The sequence below is a fragment of the Myotis daubentonii genome, chromosome 4 (assembly GCF_963259705.1).
Source record: "Myotis daubentonii chromosome 4, mMyoDau2.1, whole genome shotgun sequence".
In the NCBI taxonomy this organism is placed as follows: Eukaryota; Metazoa; Chordata; class Mammalia; order Chiroptera; family Vespertilionidae; genus Myotis; species Myotis daubentonii.
Window position 1 is genome coordinate 73,088,877 of NC_081843.1, and position 27,075 is coordinate 73,115,951.

Genomic DNA, 27,075 nt, shown 5'->3' on the forward strand with positions numbered 1-27,075 from the left:
CACCAGGTGGGGGAAGTTTTCTGTCATTATTTCTTCAAATAGGTTTTCAATATCTTGCTCTCTCTCATCTTCTGGCACCCCTATAATTCTGATGTTGGTACGCTTGAAGCTGTCCCAGAGGCTCCTTACACTATCTTCATATTTTTGGATTCTTTTTTCATTTTGCTTTTCTGGTTGGGTGTTTTTTGCTTCTTCGCATTTCAAATCTTTGCCTTGATTCTTGCGCTCCTCTGGTCTGCTGTTGGGAGTCTGTATAGTATTCGTTATTTCAGTCCGTGTATGCTTAATTTCTAGTTGGTTCTTTATCATAACATCGAGGGTCTCATTAGATTTCTTGAGGATCTCACTACATTTATCGGCGGCTTCTAGACAGTTCTTAAGAGACCTTAAAAGTGTGGTTCTGAACTCAATATCCTCCATTGACAGTTTTGTCCTGTTTCTTTGTCTCCGCATTTTTTATGCTTTCTTGGTGCACCCCCTAGTGGTCTTTGTGCGCAGTCTTGTTGTAGTTAAGCCTTGATTGTTGTCGGCAATACCGGGGGTGATTTGACCTCCAGACTAACTGGCTATGAGAGTCCAATACATTTTTGTTTGTTTTATTTTTCTCTTCTTAATCTCTTTTGTTGTATAGGTCCCAGCCTAGAACTTAGAAGGATGAAGGAGAATTATTTTTCTCTCCTACACTCATGGAAGAGAAAGAGAACATGGTAGAAACACATGGTGTCTCCTAGAACTTATGCTTAAAGGTGGCATTCTTCACTTCTATTATCACTGCATTGATCAAAGCAAGTCTCATGAACAATCTTTTTTAAAAAACTTATTCATTGATTTGAGAGAGAGAAACATCAATTTGTTTTACCACTTATTTATGTGTTCATTGGTTGCTTATATGTGTCCTGACTGGAGATCAAACCTGCAACCTTAGTATATCAGGACTATACTCTAACCAACTGAGCTACTCTGCCAGGGCCTCATGGACAATCTTGAGGTCAACTCAGTGGAGTTACATAATCCTCCCACAAGGAGTTTGCCATAATCACATACCCAAGTCTGATGCAGTGAGGCAGGGAAGTATTGTCTTCCCTCAGGCAGGGCAGGAATTATTTTGAATAATAATGCACTCTATCATAATGGGAATTGAAATTTTTAAAAATTCTTGCAGTTTACTTTTTCCCTGTAATATATGTTGTCAATGTGTCCTAATGTATAGACGTGATTATTTTATTCTTTGGGGAAATGTCTATAATGAATATATATTTCTTTTGTAGCTAGATTAAAATTTATAAATTTCATTTGGACAAAATAGGCAATGTATAAATAATTTGTGGCTTTTAATATAGGAAGGGTGAAATGTATAAAACAGGGTTTTAGAAAGATATAACTCACAACATTGAAGAAAAATAATATACTTTGGAGAGCTTGTATTTTACATATGTCTCTATTCAACCTGTCTGCTTTAAAAAAGGGTGGCTATGAAATGGAATGTGTTTGTTAAATAAATAAATAATAAATCAGTAAATGATGAATGTTGGTTAGTTGGTTGGGGAGAGCATAGTCTCCCAATAGCTTAGAGACAGCCTGTATTACAAGATGCATTCTTTTGTGGTTATCTGGCTGATGTCATGAAATCTGACTTTCGCCAGTAGGGAAGATTATGTTTCTCCTTGGCAGGAAACCTCGTATTTAGTACATCTTGGATCTCATTGCATATTGTCACAGCAAAACCTCAGTGCTTAATTGACTCTTCATTTGCTTCTGGCTTTATAGTCAGTACTGTTCTGATCTTACTAGCTTTTTGTAATCCAAATTGGATCTCTGCCTAGTTGTTTTTTTCTGTCCCAATTCTACTTGGTGGTCGAGATGAACTCATTTTTAGTTCTCCCCCAACCCCACCATTTTGGTTTTTCATTGTATTCAACTGAATTTTTATAATGATGACCCTAAAGCATTCTTTTCTTCCTCTGAAAAATAGGTATGGTAGAAGGAAATGAAGACTCTCTAAACAAGAACAATAAAGGCTACCTGAGCTTCTAGGTGGCTGGGGAGTCAGCCACCTTCACTTGCACTTGGCAGACTCAAAGGCAGACAGGGGCGTGGAAAAGCTTGACAGTAGAAAAAAGGCAGACTTCATTCGGCTCTGATGGGCTGCTGGTGGCACAGGTAAGCTCTAGGTGGGCTAACTAGCAGTGGGGCACTCCATGTTACTGATCGGAAGGCACTTCTAACTTTCTCCAGTCAGTCCTAAGTTGGAAGGAGGGACAAAAATTAGGGAAGCTGTGAGTTATTAATAATCAAGTCCTGGCCATTTTGGGTTGATTGCTACAAAGGTTATTATTTGGCTTCCTGGAATAGTTACTACAGGTTGTGGATCAGAGTTCTATTTTGATGTATAAGCAGGCCATTGTGCATTTGTATATTCCATAGTTCATAATGATACCTTTACTGGGAGCTTTTAAAAACTTAAACTCGCCTAGTTAAGGAAGGGGTGGGGGGCAGTTGGCCCTATGCAATTATCAGTAACTTTTCCTTTCTCTTGTTTGTGTCAGATATCATCGTCACCTTCATCGTTACTAACATGTGGAGCACCTAACATGTGCTAGGGACCAGGCCAGCCTGTGTTACAAATGAGGTGATTTCCCATCTGTGGTGGTTCAGCCAGTAAGTGACACAGTAGAACCGGGACTAAGGCAGGATAAGAGGAAGTTAGGGGGAAATCCTGACAAGTGGGATGAGTAAGGGGGAGCCTCCACTGCTGGGCAGGATGGAAGGGAAACGATTAGTGGCAGGAAATCCCTCCCAACCAGAAGGCGGAGTCAGAATTTGACACCACAAAGCTTGGAGACACCTCCCCCACCCCCACCCCCACCCCCTCCGCCCAAACACATAAAATTCCAAGAACTGACCACTTGCACAACTCACTCTCCAGTTGGCCCGTGTCCCCTCCACCACATACTTTTTGCTTCTTTCACAGCGGCACCTGTGCCTGGCCTCTTTCTTTTTCTCTATTCCAGCAGTTCTCAACCTGTGGGTTGTGATCCCTTTGGCGGTCCAACGACCCTTTCACAGGGGTCTCCTAAGACCATAATGCATATCAGATATTTGCATTATGATTCATAACAGTAGCAACATTACAGTTATAAAGTAGCAACGAAAATAATTTTATGGTTGGGTCACAACATGAGAAACTGTATTTAAAGGGCCAGAAGGTTGAGAACCACTGCTCTATTCGAATAAAACTCGCTCTATTCTTACTCTGTTTCATCTTTGAAATCTGTCCTGGGCAAGTGAAGGACCTGACTTAGGACTGACTGAGGTTGCCCAACTAGGAAAAGGTCCTGAACTGTGCAGGGGCAGGGCCAGCTCCCAGCTCCAAAGTGGTCTGGTAACCAGTCTGCCTACCCTGAGTCTCAGCCTTAGCCATTCCCTGGGTCACTTTCCCTTTCAGTTAGTTTTCACGCTCATGCTTAGTCATTGTAGTTAAGGGCTCCACCATTTCAGGTGGCCAGAGCCAGAGTGTGTGTGTGGGGGGGGGGGGGGGGGGGAGGGGGTGAGTAACAGTCTCCATGAACCTGAGTCTTCTGGAACTGTTCAGCGGTTTCCAATCAGTGCCCTGCAAGAATTTTTAAAACACACAATACCTGACTTTAGTCAGAGGCACTGACCTCTTTTCCCTTAGACTGAGAAATAAAAAAAATGACAACAGCCAACATGACAATAGCCGTTTAGTGTGAATGAATCAAATTATATCTTTTTTGTGTGTCTGTCAGATTGGCAAAAAATATATTCTGGTGTGCCGCAAAATTTTAGTTATTAGTTTATGTGAGCCACGAGAAGAAAAGGTTGAAAATCTCTGCTGTGGTAGATGGCATCCCCCACCCGGCCAGCAGAGGCCTGGCTCCGCGATGTTGGCGAAGGAGTGAGTGGATAGCTGGAGGGAGGAGGGTGTGACCTCCTCTCGGAGGTAAGCCACCAGTTCCCGAGTTCTGTTGCTGAGCTTCTGCCCACAGTGGTGGAGAACGCAGGTGAGGACGCCCTTGCCCTCCGTGCCTCACCCACGGGGCACGGAGATACCACATGCAAGTCCCAGAGATAGAAATGGGGAGAATGGACTGGAGTTTCCTATGGCTTTTGTAGTGGTCTGGGCTGACCGGGCCTGTGCACCTTCTGCTCGGTTAGAGGATGTGCAGTTCTATCCCCTTCCCAGAAGCGATCAGTGTTACGGATGGAAGGCCCAGGTAAAAAAATACCCTCAGCACAAGAGGGAATGGAAAGTCTCTGGCTCTGACTCTGACAGGAGAGCCTGGTTTAAAGTTTATAAAGGTGATTGAATTTAACTTGCTTTTTTCCAAGGAGGAGAGAGACAAGCCAGGGTGGCCGAGGGGCCCCAGGCGAGGGGCCTGGTTTCGAGTCTCTGCTGTAAAGGGGAGCCTTTCCGCTCTGCCCCTGGGCCCAGCCTTCTCGGCCTGGGCTTCCCCCGGAGGCCGGATTGTGGGTTTCTCTTACACGTGTGTGGAATTGACAGCTGCCAACCCTTCCAGTGTTGAGTTCCTGGTGTGACCAATCCATGAAGCACCCTATTACTTTTAATCTTTAAAGAATTAAAGATTATTTTTTTTAAAAAAATGTTCCCCATTTGCCAGCAGGGGCAGGAATCCCCTGAAGTTTGCTAGAGCCTAAGAAGAGTTCTCGTTGGCCTGACCTCTGCTGATAGTTTTTTTGTAATACTCTTGCCAAACCTTCAGAGATTCAGCTGGAATTGAAATCATATTGCAGCACACTGATACCTTAAAAGAAGTGAAAAATAGCAGAAGTGTATAGTCTTTTATGCAATAAACAGCAAACTTAGAGGAAATTTTCATTTATTCAACAAATTGTTGTTGAACACCTACTGTTTGTTAAATGCTAAGAATATAAAAAGGGAACAAGTCCTGCCCTCCACTTGTGCAAAGCCTGTTTGGGAAAACGATTAGGCAGCTGTTGAAAATCCTGCTTTCAAAGAATTTGGGAGCCCAGTGTGGAACTGTATACCAATTACACTTCAGCACATAAAAGATCGGAAGAACATTCTTCCAAATGTTAAAACAGAGTATTTCTGAATTGTAGAATTGCAAGGTCATTTCCTTTATAGTTTTCAACATTTCCTACATTTTCTAGGGTGAGTTGCATGATTTTGATAATTAGGAGGACAAAAAGGTGTCATTAAGAAGTGATTGCACCTGATTAGCTACAGCCCTGCTCTCTGTCGTCTGCTGATCCTCTGCCTTTGGCAAGAGATGAATTTCATGAGCCTGGAAGCCCTGCCAGGAAAAGTGCAATTAACCAGCATGAATCCGCCCTGGGGCCTGGCCAGCGGGGGCTGGAGGGAGGGAAGGTGCACAGAAGCCCATCTGGAGAGGGGCTGCGTGGTTTCTCAGGGACGCTCTAAAACTGAGCTGTGCACACGGATGGCGGATGGCGTCCCAGAGCCCTAGCCAAAGGTTAATTGCTGGTGCCGGGCTGCAAGCCTGCCAAGCCCTGCCCGGACTCTGGGGCAGTGTGCCCGCCGTGAAGTGCCAGGAAAAGCGGCTGGCCAGGAGAGCTCGGGGGACCTGCATCCCCTGAGTCGCCAGGGAGAGCATCACACTTCCCTCCAAACAACCATCAGGCTGCCTGCTTGGGATCCAGGTTTCTGCCAGAAAGCATTTGAGATGAAGTACCTCCTGCTGTATGTCTAGCGCCTTTCCACTCTGACCAGTAACATTTACATCGCCAGGGCGAAATGCAGAAGCTCAGGACCTTGGCCAGATGGGCTGAATCAGAATCTGCATGCTAACGAATCCCCAGGTGACTCAAGAGCTCACTGAGTGCATAGCACGGCTGACTCACCTGTCAGGTGGTTGAACCTGCAGGGAGCCCTGTGGGCAGCTCACCTTCAATCAGGTGGACTAGAAGCTTCTGAGACCAGGCCAGGGCAGTTGGAGAAAGCTCAGATTAGTGTCTTGCTTATGCCGTTTAGGGCAAAGTAGGCCCAACAATAGCCTATTCCAGGGCAACCTTCTCTAGGAATGTGGGGGCTTAGTGGCTAATCTCTCCCTGTCCCTCTCAGGGTCCCTGGAGCTCGGTAGGAAGCAGAAGATATTATTTTCATTTTCCAGATGGTTTTGTGGGGGTTGGGAGGAGGGAGCTGGGACGTGGCCAGCCTAATGAGAAAGCTCAGAGCCTTCTTTGTCGAATGGTGCCAGCTGGCTCTCAGGCAGATCTGCGGGCTGCATCCAGGCACACCATCATTCCAGCCCTCCAGTTGGGCTGCTGGGTTTTCTCCGGCCGACGCCCTGCACTGGGGCTGCTCACAGGTATAGAGACACCCCGGCCATTTTCTGAGGGTGGTGATGGTTTCAAATATATTATATGTAAACTGGCTGAAATGTTGTAGTCTTTGTAAAATATTTACATTACAAATGAATGTTTAAAACACATACACTGTGGATGTAAATTTAACATTGTATTGGTTTGCTAGGGCTGCCATAACAAAGTACCGCAGACTTGGTAGGCAGTGGAGGGAAAGCGGCCACACAGAGAGGTGATCTCTGAATTCGGCTGTGAAGAGTGAAGAGAAAAGACAAGTAGGGTGCAGGCCTCAGAGCTGCCCCCAGCCCCTCTCTCCGCCATGAGAATGGAGAGCCTGGGTGGGAGGTGCCTGCTCTGGCTTAGTCACCGAGGGTGGGACCTGTGACGGATTAAGCACCAAGGGCATTGTAAAGACTAGGCCTGGTCTGGAGAGTGGCAGGAAGACAATGAAATATTAAGTATCTCCCCACTTTGGCCCCCACCTCCCTCTGAAAGGGGCTGGCAGCCGACTCGCAAGCCCTTTGCCGCAGGTGAGGAATGTGACAGAGAGGAGAGCGAGACCTGGCCTCAGACTCGAAAAGCCTAGTATCACCGCCCCCTGCCCCCCAAGGACAGGACTCTGGATCTAGCCAAAGTATTCAGGTTATGGGGGGTTCGGTGAGAGGGTGATTTCCTCTGGACACAACAAAAAAGGATTCCTAAAGGGCCGGGGAAGGGAGGAGGTAGGAAAAGCCAAGACAGTATAGGAATGGTGGCTCCTATGGTGTGAGGGGAATACAGTCTGCTCTGAGCCTGGACGGAGCCCGGGAGGCCCCAGAGAGGAATGGCTTGTGCAGTGTGTTCAGATAGAGGTGACACCTTGCCTCGAGAAGTTCTCCTCCTGGTGTGGTTCAGAGCTGAGCGGGCTCCTTCCTGAGACAGCCACAGTAGTGGCAGCCAAGCTTCAGCCTTAAGGGGCCATGACCTTGAAGGGTATTGATGTCTCACTGGGCGTGGGGGCAGGGTCTGTGTGGTAGGCTGAATTTCAGAATCCCTTCCCTCCCTGCGCCATTCTCCCATCCCCTGGTTATACAACGAAACACCATTTAGGGGTTTCACAGGTAGAATTACGGTCACTAATCAGCTGACCTAAAATAGGGACATCAGCCTGAAAACCCAGGTGGGCCCAATGGAGCAGCAGAAGGGGAGGCGGAGTCTTGAGACGCAGCAGGAGGAGCCAGAGGTCTTCCAAGTGTGAGGAGGCTTTGCTGGAGCTGAGGGGCCCTTGTGTGTGCAGGGGCCAGAGAGAGAGCGACCTCTGGGAGCAAAGGGTGACCTGGGCAGACAGCCGGCAAGGGAACGGGACCTCAGTCCCTTAGCTACGAAGAACTGAATTGGACCAGAGGCCTGATGATCTTGGAAGACCACGGAAGTCCTGCTCAGCTGACACCGGGTTTTAGCCCCGTGAGACCCATTAGACTTTGGACCCACAGAAACCGTGAGCTGGTATCTTTGTGTTGTTTTAAGCTGCTAAGTTTGTGGTCATTTGTTACCTTAACAACAGAAAATTTTGGGATGGTGCGCCTGAGGTTGTGCAGGGCACAAAGTAAGTGACAATAGGTGACACCCTATAGACACATGGGCAACCAGAAGACACCGAACACCCCAACCCTCAAAGCTCAGACAGTTCGGGGGGGATGGGCAAATTCCAAACTCAGGCCACGTTTCTGCTAAGTCAGTGGCATGGGGATAAAAATAAAATAAAATTCAGTGATAGGCAAGGTTTGTTTTCTGAGCACCTGAATTTGTGGCCTGAAATTGGGACCCACTTCAGGAACTTTTATAGAGATCTCATATTCGTGGAGTTAGAATGAAGGTTTCCTAAACGCTGAGAACTTCTCTGTCCACATCAGTATTTTAAAGGAAAGGAGTAGGGGAGAGAGACGGAAAAGACAGCGCTTCGAGGAGGCCTCACCGGACCCACACCTGTGCCTGGGAACCTCCCAGCAGCCCAGGTGCTCCCTGTGTAACTGCTCTCCCGCTGGGGAAGCACGGGGTGAGGCTTGGGGGGCTTGTCTTGTATAGGGGGCTCCCCAAACTTCCCAGCTCCTGCTCTGCCTGGCTTCCTAGCTGGGAAAGAGCAGGGGGTCCTCTCCCACAGCCTGAGCACACCTGGGGGCAGCCCCTGAGTGAGGTGTGAGGATAGGGAGGGGCAGGATTGGTGGTTGCCAGCGGGGGGTTAGGGGATGAAATCGGTGAAGGGGGGGTGGGGGTCAAAAGGTGCAAACTTCTAGCTATAAAATAAGCGGGTCATGGGATGTAATGAACAGCATGGTGACTGTAGTTAACAAGAGTGTATTGCTTGTTTGAAAGTTGCTAGGTGAATAAATCTTAAGAGTGCTCACCACAAAAACACTTGTAACCGTATGTAGTGACGATGGTAACTAGACTTATTGTGGTGATCATTTCACAATATATGCAAATATTGAATCACATTTCATACCTGAAATAATATACTCATATATGCAATGTGAAAGTAATAGTGACGGGGAGAGCTGACGGCCTTCCTGTGGGTGGCCAGGGTGCCGGGGGCTCTGAGGCGAATGCTGCGCTATGTGCCCTGGCGCACTGCTCTGCTGAGGCTCCCACGGCCATCGACCCACCTTAGGTCCTCTTAGGGCCCAGTCTGCTGGACCCCTGGGTCTCTGGGAGCCCTCGGAACCTCCTGGGGAGGGAGGCACGTCAAGTCCTGTGTTGTACGTATGGGTCAGGAGGCAAGCCCCATGGTCAGATGAACTCGGTGCGAATCCTGGCTTTCCTCCTTATTCGTTGGGTGAAATTGCTTCTTAACCTCTCTGGGCGGTAGTTTCCTCATTTGTAAAAGGGGGCGAGTAAGAGTATTTTCTTTTTTGCTTGGTTGTAAGGCCTGACGGAGATAACCCATGTGAAGGGCATGCACAAGAACCCTTCCCCAGGGCGAGATTTACGTTTGATAAGCTTCGAAGATCCTATGTGAGGTGTTCTATCAACAGAGAGAAGAATGTCTGTTTCCTAGGTGTCAACATGTGCTCCTGTTTGGTGATATTTGTAGTTCTGGGCTGCCCATCATCTACCCCTCACTTCCTAAAGGCACCTATCACTTCCCCTTGGGGACCCCACTCCTGGGTGTGGCCATGTTGGAGGCAGTGTCCTCACCCTTTAGAGCCCAAAGGGGCCGGACCCTCCCCTCCCTGCCCTACTGGGGGCGGGCAGTTAAACTCTGTCCTGAACATTGTCTCTGCTCTCTCTTTCTGGACTTCTATCAGGTAGATACTGATATTCTAATTGGTCTTTTTTTTGTCTCCCATTTTCTATCTAAATGTATACACACTTTAATAGCTGATAGCTCAGTTGTGAAAATGAAATGTGAAATGTGTTTTAATAAACACTGCCTTTATAATTATTCAAAGTTTGTGTATACATTTTTGGAGACACCCACCCTATATTTATTTTGTTTCCTTTACTGGGTCGGGTCCTCTATCTTCCAGAGTTTCTGGTGAATTTATTATTTTAGCTATCATAATCCTAACTCCCACAAGCTTTTTTTCTGTTTTCTGATGATTCCTTCCCCTCCCTAAATATAGCCTCTGTTCTTGTTTATGGATGCGTATTGTCTTAGTCCGTCCGGGCTGCTAACACCGAGTACCATGGACTGGGTGGCCCATAAGCAACAGCAATGTGTCGCTCACGGTTCTGGAGGCTGGGACGTCAGAGGTCACGGCGCCAGCATAGTCGCCTCCGGTGAGGACCCTCCTCCTGGCTCATAGCCGGTCCTTTCTCCCGGTGAAAGAGGCAAGGGCTTTCTCTGGGGCTTTTTTTTTTTTTTTTTTTACAAGGCACAAATCCTGTTGATGGGAGCTCCACTCTCATGACCCAAATACTTCCCAGAGGCCTCACCTTCTAAGACCATCTCACCTTTGGGGGTTAGAATTTCAACATATGATTTTTAGGGGGAAGGCACAAGTATTCATATCTTATATTTCATGGGGAATATTACTTATAGGGTTGTTTTTTATTTCTTTTAAGTATTCCTCTAATCCTTTTATAGCCTCTCCCCTCTGAAGGGCTTTTATTCTGCTTGTTTGGTCCGTCACCTTTTAAAATGAAGCACTAAAAAGCAAATTGAGGCTCCCTGGATATTCCTACCTTACCACCCCTTAATTTACAGCAGTCATGATGTTGCTTTCTCTGTTCCCCTTCTTTCTGCTGACTATTATCATAACACTTTCCATTGTTTGATATGTTCCATTATGTTACTGACTATATTAACTTATAATTTCCCAATTGGTTTCAACATTTTTTATTTTTATTTTGAGAGTATGTTTATGAGAGCCGGGTCAGTGAAACAGGAAGGGCTTAGAACAGAAGACGCAACAAGAGAGCCTGGGTGGGGCTGCTTTGGCGTCCAGATGGCTTAGAGCAGTGGCTCTCAACCTTGGCTGCACATTAGAATCACCTGGGAATCTTTTTAAAATCCTGATTTCTGGGCCTCATCCTCCGGAAATTCTGTTTCTTTGTTATGGGGTGGGGCCACAACATTAGTAACAAAGAAACAGAATTTCCGGAGGATGAGGCCCAGAAATCAGGATTTTAAAAAGATTCCCAGGTGCTTCTAATGTGCAGCCAAGGTTGAGAACCACTGGCTTATAGGAAAGGAAGGAACCAAGGTGGGGCTGCTGGCTCACCGGGAAAAGGGCCTTGGAGACCGGTTCAGGGGTTTTGCTGCCTGCTCTTCCCCTAATTGCAAGTCCCATGGTGGCCCCAGATTTCTGTGTTTTTTAAAGAACGTGCCCTAGAGAAGGGCACACTCCAAAGAGGGCACGCCTAACTTCCCAACTGTTTAGCTGGGCAGTCAGTTTTTCCTCTTTTTCTCTTAGAGGTGCGTTTGCTAGACTGTCTTTCCACATATGGCTTTCATTTCCATCTACCCACTGACTTGGAATCTGGGAATGGAATGATCAGGTCAGGAGCTTGTGGGTACTTTCATCACTCTTCCCTGTGTGCTGCCAAATCTCTTCCTAAAGGTAGTGTGTGCAGGCCCAGTGTCAGCAGAGCAAATGAGCACAACCCTTCGAGCACGTGATTTTTGAGTCTTTATGGTTGCGAGCTTCAAAAGTACAAAATAGCACTCATTATTGTTTTAATCTCGTCCTTGTTTAAATTCCTTTCTCTTGGGTCACTGGTGAGGTTGAACACTCTTGCGTGTGGAACTGTAAAAGTGTAGCCTGGGGGAACATGAGGACGTGGAAAGGCACTTCCAAACAGACTCCACGGCAGCCTGTTCTGTGGTGGTGTGTTGGCGGTGGTTCCTATCCCGTGCGCCAGGGGCTGGAGTCGGTTGACTCCCTGAAATTATATGCAAAAATTTGGGGCCGTATGCACGTGGGTAAGGGGAGGGTTCTTGGCTTTCTTCACAATCTCACAAGAATCTGGGTCTACACAGGCTAAGTCAGGTGGTGGGAGATTTCTGCCCTGGATAAGAAAAGGGCAGCCCAACAAGTTCTGGAGGGAGACCTCCTCTGTTTGAAATCTCATTCTGCCCCTTGTCAGCTCTGTGATCTCGGGCAATCTGTGAACCTCTCTGTGCTGACGATGGTAACAGGGCAGCTAGTTCATGGGGTTGGTGTGGGGATTCAGTGAGTTCATACAGATGAAGCACTTTTAATAGTGCCCGGCACATAGTAAATGTTTAATTAATGTCTGTTATTAAAAACTATTAATAATTAGAACCTTCCAAGGATAGGGTAGGCTACCTCATGGAGTAGTGAGTTTCCTGTCGCTTGTTGTTTGTGAAATGGATGCAAACTGCCAGGGAGACTCCTGAGAGGATCCCTGAATCGGGAGGGCGTTTCTGTGAATGAAGTTTTCCCTTTGGCAGGTGGCAAGGGTGAGGCCACCTGCCAAAGGTCCTCACTTAATGAGCCAGCCGCCTCCACAGGGCGACAGCTGCGCTCGCTGCAGTGGCGCTGCACTTATCAGCAAGCAGGCTGCTTCGACAGCGTGCTCCTGGCACCCTCTCCTGAAGATGCAGAAGGATCGTTTGGGACAAGCAAGTGCAGTTTCTGCGCCATTATGCGTGGAGAGAAGGGGTGGGGCGGGGCGCTGGGAGCAGAGGTTACCTGTTTCCCTTGGCTTCTCTGATGAGCAGATATTTAAGGAGTACCTATCAAGGTCTGTGGGCTTTTCTACCACTAATCCCTTATTGTTCTTGTTTTCTTTTTACCCATTGGATTCTGGGCTAGTCAGAGAGGGCATGGCTGCCGGATATGGATGTCTTTGGGGTGGTTGGTTCAGAGAAGTTGGAAATGTCCGAGTCTCTGTGTGTGTGCTCACGAGCACAGGGCATCCATTCAAACATCTGATTCCCGAGCTCTGGAGTAAGATCTGTGTGGGCCAGTGCTGAGGGGGGTTTACTTCTGCTTTGTTTACCCAGAAGCAGACCCTGCGATAAGCATTGTAACTTGTATACCTGGAAGGAGCCCTTGGTAGGGGCGTGGAGATCAAGGCAGGGACAGGAGGCAGTGACACTGAGGCCATCAGCTGGGGGTGATTACAGTACATGGCTCAGGGCATTCCCACAAGGTGAGGGCCTGGTTGGGGACATTGCTGGAGGCTACTTGGGCAGAAAAAGTGGCCTCAGTCCCAGAGAAACTCTGAAACAACTGCAGGTGCTGGCAGTTTGACATCAGTGAGTGACAAAGGGTAAGAGAAATGGACAGGCCACCCAGAGCATTGGCGACAGTATTTTTTTGTGGGAATGAGTTTCCCTGCTGTGAGCAAGGCCATGTGTGCACTGGGAAGCAAGATGGAGCCCAATGAGGTCTTTTCCAAGCCTGAGGTAATCAGGTCCTCTGTGTAGAGTTGTTTGGTCTGCCCTGGCCGGTGTGGCTCAGTTGGAGCTTCCCATGCACCAGAGGTCCTGGGTTCAATTCCGAGGCGTGTACAGGAGGCAACTGATCTATGTGTATCTCTTTCTCTCTCTTTACCCCCCTTCCCCCTCCTCTTTCTTTCCTTTCAAAAAAAAAGTCATTGGGTCTTGTCCTTCATCAAGGCCACTGGCCAAGGAGGCTTTTGAAGGAGAGCAGTCGTCTCAGGCCTGCCGTGCACAACTGATGACTATTTCTGTAGGATGATTTCAGAGCCAGGGACACGGGCTTTGAGTCTTGCCTCTGCAACTTGTAAAATAGGTGTTATTGGCCAGCCCCTTTACCATCCTGCGCCTCAGTTTCTGTAGTTACAAACAGGAATCCTCTTGCTCCCCGGTCCCTTCCCTGCCCTTACAGGGTGTTGTCAGGATCAGAGGTGATGTGCACAAGTGGACCGCTTTCCAAGTCTAGACATTACTATTATTGTTAGTCTTCTTCCCTCCTGTCCTTGTTGGCAATGTGATCTTTTTTTTTGGGGGGGGGGGGGGTCCGGTGCCTGAGGTGGAGCCTAATTAAGGTGGGATACATGTGCACCTGAGTCTCCTTTGTCCTGGGGCAAAAGTGGGGCCCACCTGCCTCCACTCTGCTTTCTGTTGGGAGGGGCTGGCATGAAGGTTTGGTCCGCCCCCTGGTTCAGCTGAGTGTGAGTAGTGGGGGAGGGGAGAGGATTGAGGCTGGGTTACTTATCCCCTGGGTTCCTTCTCCGTGGGGCTTGGCAGGATGGCTGTACCCCTCCACCCAAGGCCACAGCTTTGCAGGATGGCCCTCACTGCACCCCGACCCTCTGCAGGAAGATTGACACTTTCCACTTGCTCAGGGATGGTGGGTGAGGGGAAGGGGAACGTAGTTTCCTGAAACCTGCCCCCACCTTCATAACTAGCCCCTTTGTTAAACTCTTCTCCATCACCCAATTTGAGCCCCCCATCTCTTGTTCATGGAGTTAGGACTCCTGGGTTAGAGTCCAGGCCCTGCCACTCGCTAGCTGAGGGACTAGGGACAAGTTACCTAACAGCTCCTCAGCCAGAAGAGTGGAGTCCAACCTTTCCATTGCTCCCTGCAGAAAGCCGTGGGCGTGTGGAGTGGAGGGTCTCGGACTCAGGCCCCTAGAGGGGCCAGGCAGGAGACGCTGAGGAGAAGGGGACTTGGGCGTGTAAATGACAGCAGTCTGCAAGGTTTCTGTGCAGGAATGTAGAGAGTGTGGTCAGAGCCTTTGATTTCTTTTAAAAGAGAAGCTGGACATACAGATTTTTATGTGAACTTTGCCAAGTTTTAAATGTTTGTTCAAGTTAGCAAAACAAACAAAAACCCAGCAAGAATGAAAACACTGTGCAGACCAAATGGTTTCTGACTCAACTTCTGTCAAGCCCCCATCCTGGCCTGGGAAGCTGCTCTCTGGCCTGGAAAATTGTTTTTCCCGGTGGGACATTAGGACAAGGCCCCTTGTGACCCAGCTGAAAAGCGTCAGGATTGGCCAGGTGGCTCTGCTGCTGGAGCATTGTCCCTGACACCAAAAGGTTTAGGGTTGGGTCCCGGTCGGGGCACACACCTAGGTCGTGGGTTTGATCTCCCCAGTCTGGTCATGTATGAGAGGCAACCGAGCAATGCCCCCCCGCCCCCGCCCCTCATTTTCTCTCTTCCTCCTTCCCCCAACCCCTTCCTCTGTCTCTAAAAAAATAAAAATCAATAAACACATTCTCGGGTGGTGATAAAAAAAAAAAAACACCCCAAACTCTCAGGATTAAGTAGGTGGGGGTTCTAATAGACAAATGCTTTACAAATAAAGTCAGAGGGAAGGGTATCTAGAGGTCCAATTTTAAATTCTTTTTTAAAAATATATTTTTATTGATTTCAGAGAGGAAAGGAGAGGAAGAAAGAGAAACATCAGTGATGAATCATTGATCGGCTGCCTCCTGCATGCCCCCTACTGGGGCATGTGCCCTTGACTGGAATTGAACCTGGGACCCTTCAGTCTGCAGGCCGATGCTCTATCCACTGAGCTGAACTGGCTAGGGCTAGAGGTCCAATTTTAAAATAAATGGTACTTTTGCAGTTACGACCAGTATTAGAATGAAAATAGTTTTCAATCACACAGAAGCCTGGCCTAAGTGTACCCTTTTGGATCCCTCACAGGGCCCAGCACAATGCCTGGCACAGAGTAATTGCTTAGTGTGTGTTTGATGAATGAATGATGAACCGATGGATGAATAGCTCTTTGCTTGGCTCTCACAGAAGACTGTCATGTGAATTTAGGTTGAGGGGCAAGGAAAGAGCCTGCTCTAGGCAATTCCTAAAGAAAACAAAGAAAATGAGGTTTCAGTGTTCATTCAGAGAATAATTCACAATAATTCAAATTAGGTTGTTTTGTGGGTGGTTGTTTTTTGGTTAGTTGTATGTTTTGGTAAATAACAGTTTTTAAGCACAGAACCATTAGCAGTTAGCTAGGAGTAGAGGAAATGTTTAATAAATTGTAGTCATTATTTTACTTTTCATAAACTTTAGAAATCATCTCAGCTAAGGAGAGCAGCTTGTTCAGAATAGAGCTATTTTTCTTTTCTCATTAAACTTTATTTTAATGGATCTCAAAATTCTGTGATAGATTTTTGGTTAAGTTGTTTCCATTAAGAGGCACGGATTTTGAAAACTAATAACTTTAAAACTCCTCCCCCCCACACACAAACCCCCCAAATGGTCCACAAAACATTCTTTCTTTCTGAAGATTTTCAATGCATTGAAATCATTAACCAGTCTTTTACTATTAAACAGTCAATTGAGACAATCAGTTGTGAGACTGTTCTTCATTACTGATTAAGACTGGGGTAGGCCATAGCCAGTTTGACTGAGTGGATAGACAAGAGTGTCAGCCCATGGACGGAAGGGTCCTGGATTTGAGGCTGATGGTAGGTTTGATCCCCCGCCCTGAGGGTGCGTGTGAGAGGCAACCAATTGATGTCCACATCGATGTTTTTCTGTATGTCTCTCCCTTCTACTCTTTCTAAAAAAAGCAATGGGAAAATATCCTCAGGTGAGGATTAACAACAAAAAGACCGGTGGAAGGTGTTGGGAATAACATTCATTTAACCTTCTTGGTGACTTTGAGAATAGGGCTATTTTTAAGGGATTGCTGCCCCCTACTGGATTCTTTGGAGAATTTGAAGCCTTCTGCTATTGGTCTTGTGCCTTGGTTTTTCCAATCAACATACAGTATACTTGATTGAGGGGCTGAGGGTGGGGCATGGAGATGAATATTGCATAGTGCTAATCCTCCAGGAGCTCATAGAGACTACAGGACCGAAGGGACTTTTGAGATGTTATTTCTCAACCCCTGATCCTCAGAATTCTGGTGGGGGCAGATGGACTTGTGTGAGGATAACTCATTAAATATACTAGTGGAAATATATACACACACACACACACACACACACACATACATACACACATACACATACTAGTGAAGAAACTTTTCAATGAAAACTTTCTATACATTTGTTTTAGATATTGGCAATCTGCTGTGGTTTACTCTAGGCGGTGCTATAAAATAAGCAATTAATATTTAGAAAAAAATCCCAAAATGTGGCAACAGATGCTTACACTCGGACAACTCTTGTTTTGTGGACACACGTGCTCCCGACAGTGATTTTCTATTGTGTTTTATGTGTAAATTTGATGTTATTTAGTGACTTAAACTTAGTGAAGGGGAGACTTGTGTGCTGAGCACAGGTTAGATAAAGGAGTGAAATGAATCCTTTTCCCAGGGTACTTTGCACTGGACTGTGACTTTTCCTGGCAGCGCTGGAGGGACCGAGCTCAGCCATCCATCTGGAGCACTCAGCTGTGGAGTTTATTATTTTAAACAATCATTTTTTAACTTTTCCCCTATCCATCTCCTCCCCTCTCCCCTCCCTCACACACACACACAACTATCAGCTTGTTCTCTATATCTATGGGTCTGTTTCTATTTTTGTTTTATTTTTTTTTAAAAAAATATTCTACACCTTAGTGAAATACAATGTTTGTCTTTCTCGGACTTATTTTACTTCGTATAATACTCTCTAGGTCCATCTGTTTTGTTGCAATGAAGATGGTGATGCAGGAGAGCAAATGTCCTGAATACGCGTGTAGGCTTTACACGTGAAGGGGTGTGTCGTGAAATCCTCCGCATCTCATACTGGCCGTGCATATGCCATTGTATTTTCTGACTATTGAAATTATAAAACTGTGGTGAGTGTTTATCCTTTATGATTTAAGATATTTCCAGGAATTTTGGAATAGGAGACAATATTACTACCCAGCAATATTCTTTGAAACAAAATTCTTAAAGAATTTATAAAAATTGGCTTGGATCTTTGCCTTACAACTGGAATGGAAGAAAGGCTAGTACACAAATTAGGCAAGTTTCTGCCCTGTGCATATAGCGATGCTACTGATATTACCATAGGTAAGCATATGTTGGGAGCAACTTTTTAAATTGTAGGAAGGCTTATGGGATCCATCCACACTAATGTCCTTATTAGTTGAGGCGTTTATTGATGCAGTCAACATTTACTGGCTATCTACCACATTCCAGGTACAGTCACCCCTCTGTATCCACAAATTCTGCATCTGTGAATTCAATCAACCACAGATTTAAAGTATGGGGGTGGGGAGAGGTGGGGGAGAGGAGGTGGAAGGAGGGAGGAAGGAGAGTTACATTGTTGCTGATGTGTCCTATATAGTTAGGTCTATGATGGTTGAGTCTGTACTGAACATGTGGACATTTTTTCTTGTCATTAATCCTTAATACAGTATAACAATTTACGTTGCATTAGGTATTATAAGTAATCTAGAGATGATTTACATTATGGAAATATGTTGCAATTTTATTTAAGGGACTTGAGCATCTGCAGATTTGGGAATCTACAGGGAGTCCTGAAATCAATCCCCAGTGGATACCAAAGGATGGCTATAGTAGGCATTTGGGTCTGATTGTCCTTTATGCTCAATAAGCTTATGTCCCACTAGGGGGAGCCAAATATACATATAAATAAGCATAACTGCTGCCCGTGCGGGGATAGAAGTCGCTGTGGAGGTGTGAGTGGAGGAGGGTATCAGGAAGAATCTTCATAGGGAAGGTGCCTCTGAACACGTTTCCGGGTAAGGAGGCTGCTGAGGTGAGCATGGAACTGTTAGGTTTTTGTGTGATGCCAACTGGAGTGACCGAAGATGAGACCTTTGGCCCGGGCCTTGTTTCCCGCACACGCTCAGTCTTGTTGACTGACCTGGTCTGAGGAACAAAGACCCCCCCTGCAGGTTCAACGTGGATGCCTCAGGACAACACAGCTGTGGCCGAGGCTTTGATGGTGTGTAAGTGATGCCTGAGTGACAGTTTTTAGAAATCATCTCTTTATTGCTACGCTCATATAAAAAGTTTGATACATTTGGGGAGGTAAAAGAAAGCCACAGTGTATATAAAGAAAGTTGGAGGAAGTTAAAAAACATATGGCTTTAGTGTTTGGAAAAGCAGCTATGAATTGCTCCTTGGGTTTACTTATCCAGGCGATCGAAATTCTGGGTTTGGAACTCTTGGAAGTCCTCTGGGATGGTGTCTGCGAACAAAAACAGGCACAGGGGTTAGAGCCGGTCCTTACACAGGAATGCTGCTCCATCCCACCCAGCAGGCGCCTGCAGGGGGCACTGTCAGCCTGCCCAGCAGCCACTTCCTACTTATGGCTGCTTGGGGGACCATTGCCTCCAAGCCCAGGAGGGCTCATTCACAGGCTGAAAGGAAATCAGCAGGCAGAGTAAATGCTGAGTCTGATTGTGTTTGAGCTGTATGCAAATAAAGGCTGCCTGAAAATTAAACCTCAAACCCTATGCCAAGAAGTTAAATTCCATGGGTCTCAATGTCCTCATCTATCAAATAGGAAAAATGAGATCTACCTTTTACTCAGCTACAGGGACGACCAGGTTTTAAGGAATATGTGGCGTAAACGCTGGGCTTCTGGGAGGAAAGTGTGCTATAGAAATGAGGTGGCATTAATTGGTTACTTCTAGTGATATTGTGCAGTAACAAGAATGTACGTTACCATTGCAGCGATACTTAAGGTTGGACCAAATGATGTTTTCCTGGGAGAAGCAGAAGACGCCGAGCCGGCCTCCTCGCATGGTGGTGTCTATGGTGACTCCAGAGTCAGCCACCAACTCGGAGCCTTCATAGAATCGCACCCTGCGGACAACACAGCCCGAGCAGACCCGTGAGGCTCAAACCAAGGTGAGGTGACGTGCCCATCCTGAGGCCAGGGCTCCCACTTCTTGGACAGGCGCATCTGTGCTGTTTCCTATTCTGTTTTTCACAGCCCTGGATTGTGCCCTAGCTGTTCCTCCTCCCCTACTAGATGGGAAGCTCCAGGAGGTCAGGGACCACGTCTTCCCAACTTGTGTCCCCAACGGCCTAACAAGACACTGGGCACAGAGTCCCACTCAGTGGGTACTTGTTAGTCAGTTACAGAGCAACCACAATATGACCCGGGACCAAGAAGTTCTGTGGCTTCATTGTTCTGACAGTTACCTTGGCTAGTTGCCATGCCTAAGAAAAGCTGCTTTTCCTTAGGTCTGATTTATTTCGTTTGGTGGCACCTCGGAGCAATGACTTTCATTAGGAGCGACACTCCCTACAGCAGGGCTTTAGAAATTTGGCTGTCACTGTGGCATTAATGAAGCCAGAGTTGCTGGGTGCTTACAAGGCCCTGGAGAGAGCAATCAACACTTATTCTTCATTCTAGAGGACACATAGGTAGGTGAGGAGCCGGTTTAATCATTACTGGGGCCTAGATTCTAGCTCCCTTTTACTTGTGAACATGTATTCTCTGCCCTGTTTTGATACAGGGATGGGCAAAAGTTGGTTTACAGTTACTAATAATTAATAATACAAGAATAAACTGTTTTGTGCACTCACAACTGCAAACCTACTTTTTGCCTGCCCTGTGTGCACTGAATTTTCCAGGGTAAGTTGAGAAACTGTTGAGTAAAAAAAAAAAAAAGCTGTTCAAAAACTAACTCATGGCCCTAGCTGGTTTGGCTCAGTGGATAGAGCGTCGGCCTGTGGACTGAAGGATCCTGGGTTTGATTCTGGTCAAGGGCACATGCCCAGATTGCGGGCTCAATCCCCAGTAAGGGGCATGCAGGAGGCAGCCAATCAATGATTCTCTTATCATTGATTTTTCTCTCCTCCCTTCCTCTCTGAAATCAATAAAAATATATTAAAAAAACAAGCAAAAAGCCAAACTCATGGATACAGAATAAACTGATGGTTGCGGGACAAAAAGACGAAGGGATTAAGAAGTATAGATCCAAGGTGGAGAGTAGTTACAAAATACTAGTAGTCACAAGGATGTAAAGTACAAAATAGGAAATATCGTCAATAATATTGTAATAACCATGTATGGTGTCAACTGGGTACTAGGCTTATGGGGGAGCTCCCTTCGTAAATTATAGAAATGTCTAACCACTATACATACACCTATGTTATACTATGCTATATAATATTGAATGTCAACTGTAATTGAAAAATTAAGATTAAAAAAGAGACTGTTCACCATTTTAGAAATTCACATTCCTGTTGGCAACACCATTATAATATTGAAGTCACCATCACAATAATCCATGTTATTAGAATGTTACCTTCACAGTGATTCTAGGGATGGGTGCAAGTCTCTTTTTCATTGTGTGTTTTGGTGCAAGCATTTACATGATTTGGTTATAAAGTATTCTTAAAGTATTTCTCTATTGTTAGGGATCAAATTGATTTTCTAAAACTATATGTGCAGGTTATGTTTTCTATGATTCCATTTGAGACAGAAGAGGGGGTTAAAAATGTGTTATAAAAAGGGGGCCTTGGACTTAACAGGGCTGAGAACAAGACCATGTTACTGTGAGACAAACAGTACATTCTATGTGAGGTCTCGAAGAATTAGCCTCATGATTTCCTTTTCCCCACTAGGCTGCCGTATCAGGAGACTGTAACCCATGCCGCTTCATAAACACACTGCATAAGCTGGAGGAACGAGAAAGTGAGTACGCTGTCTAAATTCCACAGCTATAGTCCTAAGCCATCCTAGCTTCTGAGAACAGTTTTTAGTTTGTTTTAAAAATAGGTCTATAGGGAAATAAGGCAGATTACAGTGACTTACATGAAGACCAGTGCATGCCACGTGTGGAACATGCCAGGCACTGTGCCAGGTGTTGGTAGACCAAGATGAAATAAGACACCGGCACAGCCCTCATGGAGCTTATGTCCAGGAGGAAAGACAGACTCTAAGGGACTCACTGCCGTGTGAAATATTCACGAGTAAGTGATCACACAGGGCGCAGGGGGTCACGGGAGGTGTGGATGGAGACTCAGCCACACGGGTCAGCCTGAGTCTTCCTCCTCCCTCTTTTTGTGAGCCATAGCCCAAGGTCTCAGAAACCCTGGCCTGCAATGCAGAATGAGGGTGTGCTTTGCGTCCGGCGCAAGGTGAGATGGGTCGTCCGCCTACCTGATGTAGCCCACCTGGGGCCTGTGCTGCAGGAACCAGCGGTAGGACACCTTGTCCTTCCAGCCCACGTTCCTGGAGTCCTTCCACAGCAGCCTGACCTGGTCGCTGGTGTCCCCAGTGTGCCACAGGGAATTTCGGAGATGCTCCCCTGGACCTGTCTGAGACTTAACAGCCTGGACAATGACAGGAGCAGGGTTTTAGAACAGAACACACAGGCTACCCTCCCTGGATCTGTGGGGTGGTGATGAGGCAGGGAGTTAGCTCATGGTTACAATCTGGCTGCCTTGGATTTGGACAAAAGCATAAATTCTGAAGATGCCATTTCTACTGAGGTGATCCTAGCCCTTTAATAACCAGCACTGGCTAATATTCCACTAACCCATCCCATATTTTTCCTGCTATACATCCATTGCTCCCCACATTTGCTCCAAGAGGGTTCTGAAATACGCCTTTTCTCCAGCAGGAGGGAGAGGCAGCTCTCAGCCCTCCTGTATAAAGTTGGCCCCATCGAGGAAACAGTTTCCAACAGTGTGCCTGAGATGTACCCCCAAATCTTCTCCACCTCTTGGATCCTACTCAGACTGACGATCTCACAGCTAGAGCCACCCAGAAGTTAGAAGGTAGCTTGTACATAGGCAAGGACCCGGGTGGACTCTACTGTTCCCTGACTTGAACACTAGCATGAATGCAACCACTGCCACATGGGAGACGATGGAATTTAAAAGGAGGGCGAGGGCACAGAACTGACATGAGTGACTTCACCCGTACCTTAAGCTGAATGCCAGGTTCTGCAACAGCCCGGAACGGGGTGGCCTGCCAGTAGGTCTGCTCCGTCTGCTTCCACATGACCACGTAGAAGCTGGAGCTGTCCTGGTAACCAAAGATGAAGCCGGCATAGTCATCATCCGTCTGGGTATTGACGTGGAAGGTCCCTTCGAAGTCCACCCCATTAAAAGCCGTGTATCCTGTAGAGATCAGAATGTAATTAGAAAAGCAGACACGGCCACACGGGTAGCTGGTAGGAATGAATTCTACACAAGTGGTACTGAAGGCCCTGGACATACCGACTGCCAGCCCAGGGTCGCTGTTCATGGTCTGCACGATCTCCATGCCCTGCGGAGAGAGTTGGAGGAGTGAGGAGCATTCTTCAAAGGGGCAGAGTGAGCCCCGAACCTCAGGCATCGTGGGTGAGCGCTCAGCGACGTCTGACCTCCATGTAAAGATTGCATTATCCGAGGGGTTGTTCTTCCTTGTTTGGGCTCAAAGCCGAATAGAAATAATTTTGCTAAAACTGTCACTTAAGCTGACTCAATAAAGCCTTAATTGGAGAACACACACTTCTAATGAATGTCTTGCTGGGCGGTGTTGGAAAATCTAAGCCTCCATGTGCCTTCCTTCTTAGTTACACGGGGAGGCAGTCTCCTGGAGAAATCAGGCGCTTGGCTGTGGGGTCAGACTGCCTGGGTCCCCATTCAGCAATCTCAGCCTCTTAGCTGCAGTGCTATCACGAGCGATCATTAAGCTTTACAAGCCTTGATCTCATCATCTGTACAATGGGGCTAGAGAAAGCGCTTTGTCATAGGGCTCCTGTAGGAGTAACTGTGACGTGGAATGTGCCTGACTCACAGTCAGCACTCTCTGAACATTACTTACTACTCTCAGGGGGCCTATGTCTGTGTTCAGGCAAAGCTGAGACATTGGCAACCATGTGACCCACCTGGTTCAGGACCACCCAGTTGGGATCAATCTGGGCGTCCCCTTCAGGGTCCAGGACCACGGTCTGGTAGGCCCTGAAGTCGGTCAGGGTGACCTCAGCATTCTCCGGGCAGACGTCAATCCGATCGATGACCTTGTCCTGGTCAAAGTCAGTCTCACAGAGGTCTCCCACGCCGTCACCTGAGTGGGTTGGAAGGGGGGGGGGACTTGTAAGGCCTGCACCCACCATCACTCCTGAAGAGAAGGGGGGCTGGATAAGGAACAGAAGCGAGCCCAAGGTCACCCCAGGGCAGGGCTTCCAACCAGTGGGGAAAGGAGGCCTTGACATGAGTCACGTCTGAGCCTGCCCTGGCCCACCCTGCAGTCCTGGTGCTGGGCTGGTGAACCCACTGTATGTGACCAAAAGAAGTACCTGGGGACTCAGTGAAGGGGAATTGTTCAAAATGGGCCTCACAATAAACCCTTAGTGTCCTCTGAAACAGTGGGGTTAACCACCTGGTGGGTCTTAAGCCTGACTCTACATAAGCAAATGCCTATAGAACAGTGATGGCGAACCTTTTGAGCTCGGCGTGTCAGCATTTTGAAAAACCCTAACTTAACTCTGGTGCCGTGTCACATACAGAAATTTTTTGATATTTGCAACCATAGTAAAACAAAGACTTATATTTTTGATATTTATATGCCATTTAACAAAGAAAAATCAACCAAAAAAATGAGTTCACGTGTCACCTGACACACGTGTCATAGGTTCGCCATCACTGCTATAGAACTTACTACACAAGTCTCTACACTGTAACATATAAAAAGCATGGAAATTGTCACCAACATGTATCTCTAAGACCATAGTGGTTCTGAGGCTGAATCTGGCCCAAAGTATGTTTTGTTCAGATGATGGTACTAAAATATTGGAATCTGCATGGCTGTGGATGGGTGGGCCCTCATGGCTCACCACAGTCCTCACCGCTGTCTCATTTCTGGCTTGGTGCACACCTTTCCTTATTGGCTTGGTCCTTGCAGACATCTGAGTTTGTGACCCCACCTAAGCCATTGGCTGCTGTGCCTTCTCTCTCTCCTCCTTTTCTGTGACTCCTGGTGAGGGGAGTGAGATGGTGGAGCAGCTTTCCAGGCTCCTTGAGCGGGAGCATGTGGCCGCTCCCTGCCCACGTGCTCTCCTCCTAGGGCTCCTCAGAATTGCATAGCAGCTTTTCTCTGACAGTTGGAGAATGGTATCTACCAGACATCTACTGTCCACACAAGCTGTGGCTACTCAGAGAAGCTGGTGTCCTGGGAGAGGTGTGCCACCTTGTGCCTGGCCGAAGGGAGCCCGGAGTCCCATGCAGTCCTGGGCTGAGCCCACTTACTGTTGCTGTCCTCCTGGGCCGGGTTGGGAACCAGCCGGCAGTTGTCCGGTCCAGGGGGCACCAGGTCTGGAATGCCGTCATTGTCATCATCATCATCACACTCGTCACCGATTCCATCCTTATCAGTGTCCAGCTGGGAACTGTTAATGACGGTGGGGCAGTTGTCTGTGCTGTCCTGGTGCCCGTCTCCGTCACTGTGGGAGAAAAGAAAGGCAGTTGGAGTCACAGGGCAGCGAGGGTCCAGCTCTCAGGAGGGAGAGTCTGGGTTGGGGGTTTTAGCCAGGCCTGGTCTTTGATCAGATACATGTGTCCTTAGATAAGGCTGCCTGTAGGCCTCAGAGACCATTTCCCACCTCCTCCACTGATGAAATAATAGATCACTTCCTAGGCAAGAAATAAGGGTCAAGTTTGTGATCTTGTGCTGAGATGCTCCTATCAGTTCCTGGAGGCTACTAGCTGATCCAGGACTGAGAGAATGTGCCAAGGGAACAGAGTGAGAGGTGGTGGAGCCAGACTGCTCAGCTCCTTAGCAGCATGTGGGCCCCAGACAGGGTTCTGGACCCCTCTATGGCTCAGTGCCCCATCTGTAAAATGGGAATAACAGAGCCTCCTTCATAAGGCTGTTATGAAGATTAAATGATTGAGATTTTCCATATTCAATTTTAATATAGGAAAAAAACTCTTCTAAGTACTTGGTCTTAGGGAGCCCTACAATGTTTTCTTTTCTATTACTCTCCACAGTCCCTGGCCAGTAGACCCAAGAAGGATCAGATGTGGCAAAGGAGATAGGGAGCCCCTTCCTGAGAGGGGAGCATGGGGCTCGGCACAGTCCTGGTCTACAGCACTTCTCAGAGTCCTCTCTCTCTGCCCACCTGATCTCCCTTCCAGGCCTAGTGCCCTGTCCCCAGAGCTTTCCCTGCTTGACAGACACCCCATGGCTATCTTGGATCAGAGCACATAACTCCTTTCACCTGGCTCCACCCAGGGCCTGTTTTGAGCTGGGAACTGTTCCTATCTCATCCAGGATGGGACAGGGGAGGGAAGCCAGGGACAAGTCTATGGCCTTCAGGCCAGGCTTCCCAGCTGAGACCCAAAGAAAGTGAGGCCAACCTGGGCAACCAGGAGATGACGCAGCTCACACGGTGGAATTCCCGTGCAGGTAGCAGGGCTGCTTTTAAAATCATAAGACAGACTATTTCCATTAGCAGCCATTCTATGTAGCCCCGAACATTTTCATGCAAAAATGTTCCTAGCCTCCTCCCCAAGGTTCAGAATTGTGGGGATTAAAATGTAGCAGAATGAGTCATTTAGTTTATGCAAATATCTAGAGGCTGGTGGGAAAGGATATTCTAGAAATTTTTTAGATGGCACTCAGAGTGCAGGATGACCTGCAACAGGGAACATTCTTGACATCATTTAGGGAAGTTATCAGGGTACCAGTTCCACCTTCCACCCAAAAGCAGACACGTCCTATGTCAGGCTGTCTCTGACTTGCCTCTCCTCATGCTGTGATAACAACAGCCACCTTTTCTGCAGGGCACCTGAGGACCAGCACTGTGTCGGGAGCTTTACCTACATTCTCATTTCACCACAACCTTCGAGAGACAATTATCTCTCCTTTGCAGATGGAGAAGTTGAGACTCAGAGACTGAGCAGTACGTTTAAGTTCAGGTAGCCAGTGTGTACTGTGCAGCAAGGACACTGAGCACAGGGCGAAGATGGGACTTTACAGGAACTGACCCTGAGCAATGTCCACCTGTAGGGCAACCTCTGGGAAGAGGTTGAGAAGGGGAGCTATGTTTCCTCCTGCTCTGCCTTTTGGAGTCCTCTCCCTGCCTAATCCCGGCCCTGCCGCCTGTGCCATGCTTCCCGTGGAGATGGGAGGGTTTAGAGCTGCTTCTGCAGGAGCCGCTAGGGCAGAGCTGCACATGTCTGCATTTTTGGTGATGTTTCTGCAGCATCTGCTCCAGCCCTTGACCTAGAACTCTAACCATGTGGGGCCAACAGGGTTGACAAAATTCATCTACATTGAATAGTTCCACTCAAATATGAGAAGTGGAATGAAAAATTCCAAGGACGATAAAAACAACAACAAACAAACAAACACAGTGGTCCCACAGCAAACAGACAGCTTTCTATTTTGGGATGTGGGTGAAGCTCTCCAGAGCCAAGAGAATATAATAGTAGAAGAACTAATATCTATTGAGTGCTGTC

The 27,075-nt window shown here is 47.3% G+C and overlaps 1 protein-coding gene and 1 long non-coding RNA gene across 3 annotated transcripts in view; one reads left to right on the top strand and one right to left on the bottom strand.

Moving 5' to 3' along the window:
• Window positions 1–18,633: 18,633 nt before the first annotated feature.
• THBS4 (thrombospondin 4) overlaps window positions 18,634–27,075 on the bottom strand; it is a 49,411-nt gene continuing 40,969 nt past the window's right edge. For both annotated transcript variants that reach the window (XM_059694229.1, XM_059694228.1), the window contains 7 exons: window positions 24,862–25,055; window positions 23,502–23,680; window positions 22,849–22,897; window positions 22,553–22,749; window positions 21,785–21,957; window positions 19,334–19,473; window positions 18,634–18,853 (listed from right to left, as the gene is read on the bottom strand). In XM_059694229.1, coding sequence (XP_059550212.1) covers window positions 18,792–18,853; window positions 19,334–19,473; window positions 21,785–21,957; window positions 22,553–22,749; window positions 22,849–22,897; window positions 23,502–23,680; window positions 24,862–25,055 — 994 coding nt within the window. In that variant the 3' untranslated portion in view covers window positions 18,634–18,791. The remainder of the gene's footprint in view (window positions 18,854–19,333; window positions 19,474–21,784; window positions 21,958–22,552; window positions 22,750–22,848; window positions 22,898–23,501; window positions 23,681–24,861; window positions 25,056–27,075) is intronic.
• On the top strand, window positions 19,383–22,558 carry LOC132233478 (uncharacterized). Its single transcript, XR_009452641.1, has 3 exons — window positions 19,383–19,518; window positions 21,247–21,316; window positions 22,245–22,558. It is a non-coding gene; the product is annotated as an uncharacterized LOC132233478 (long non-coding RNA).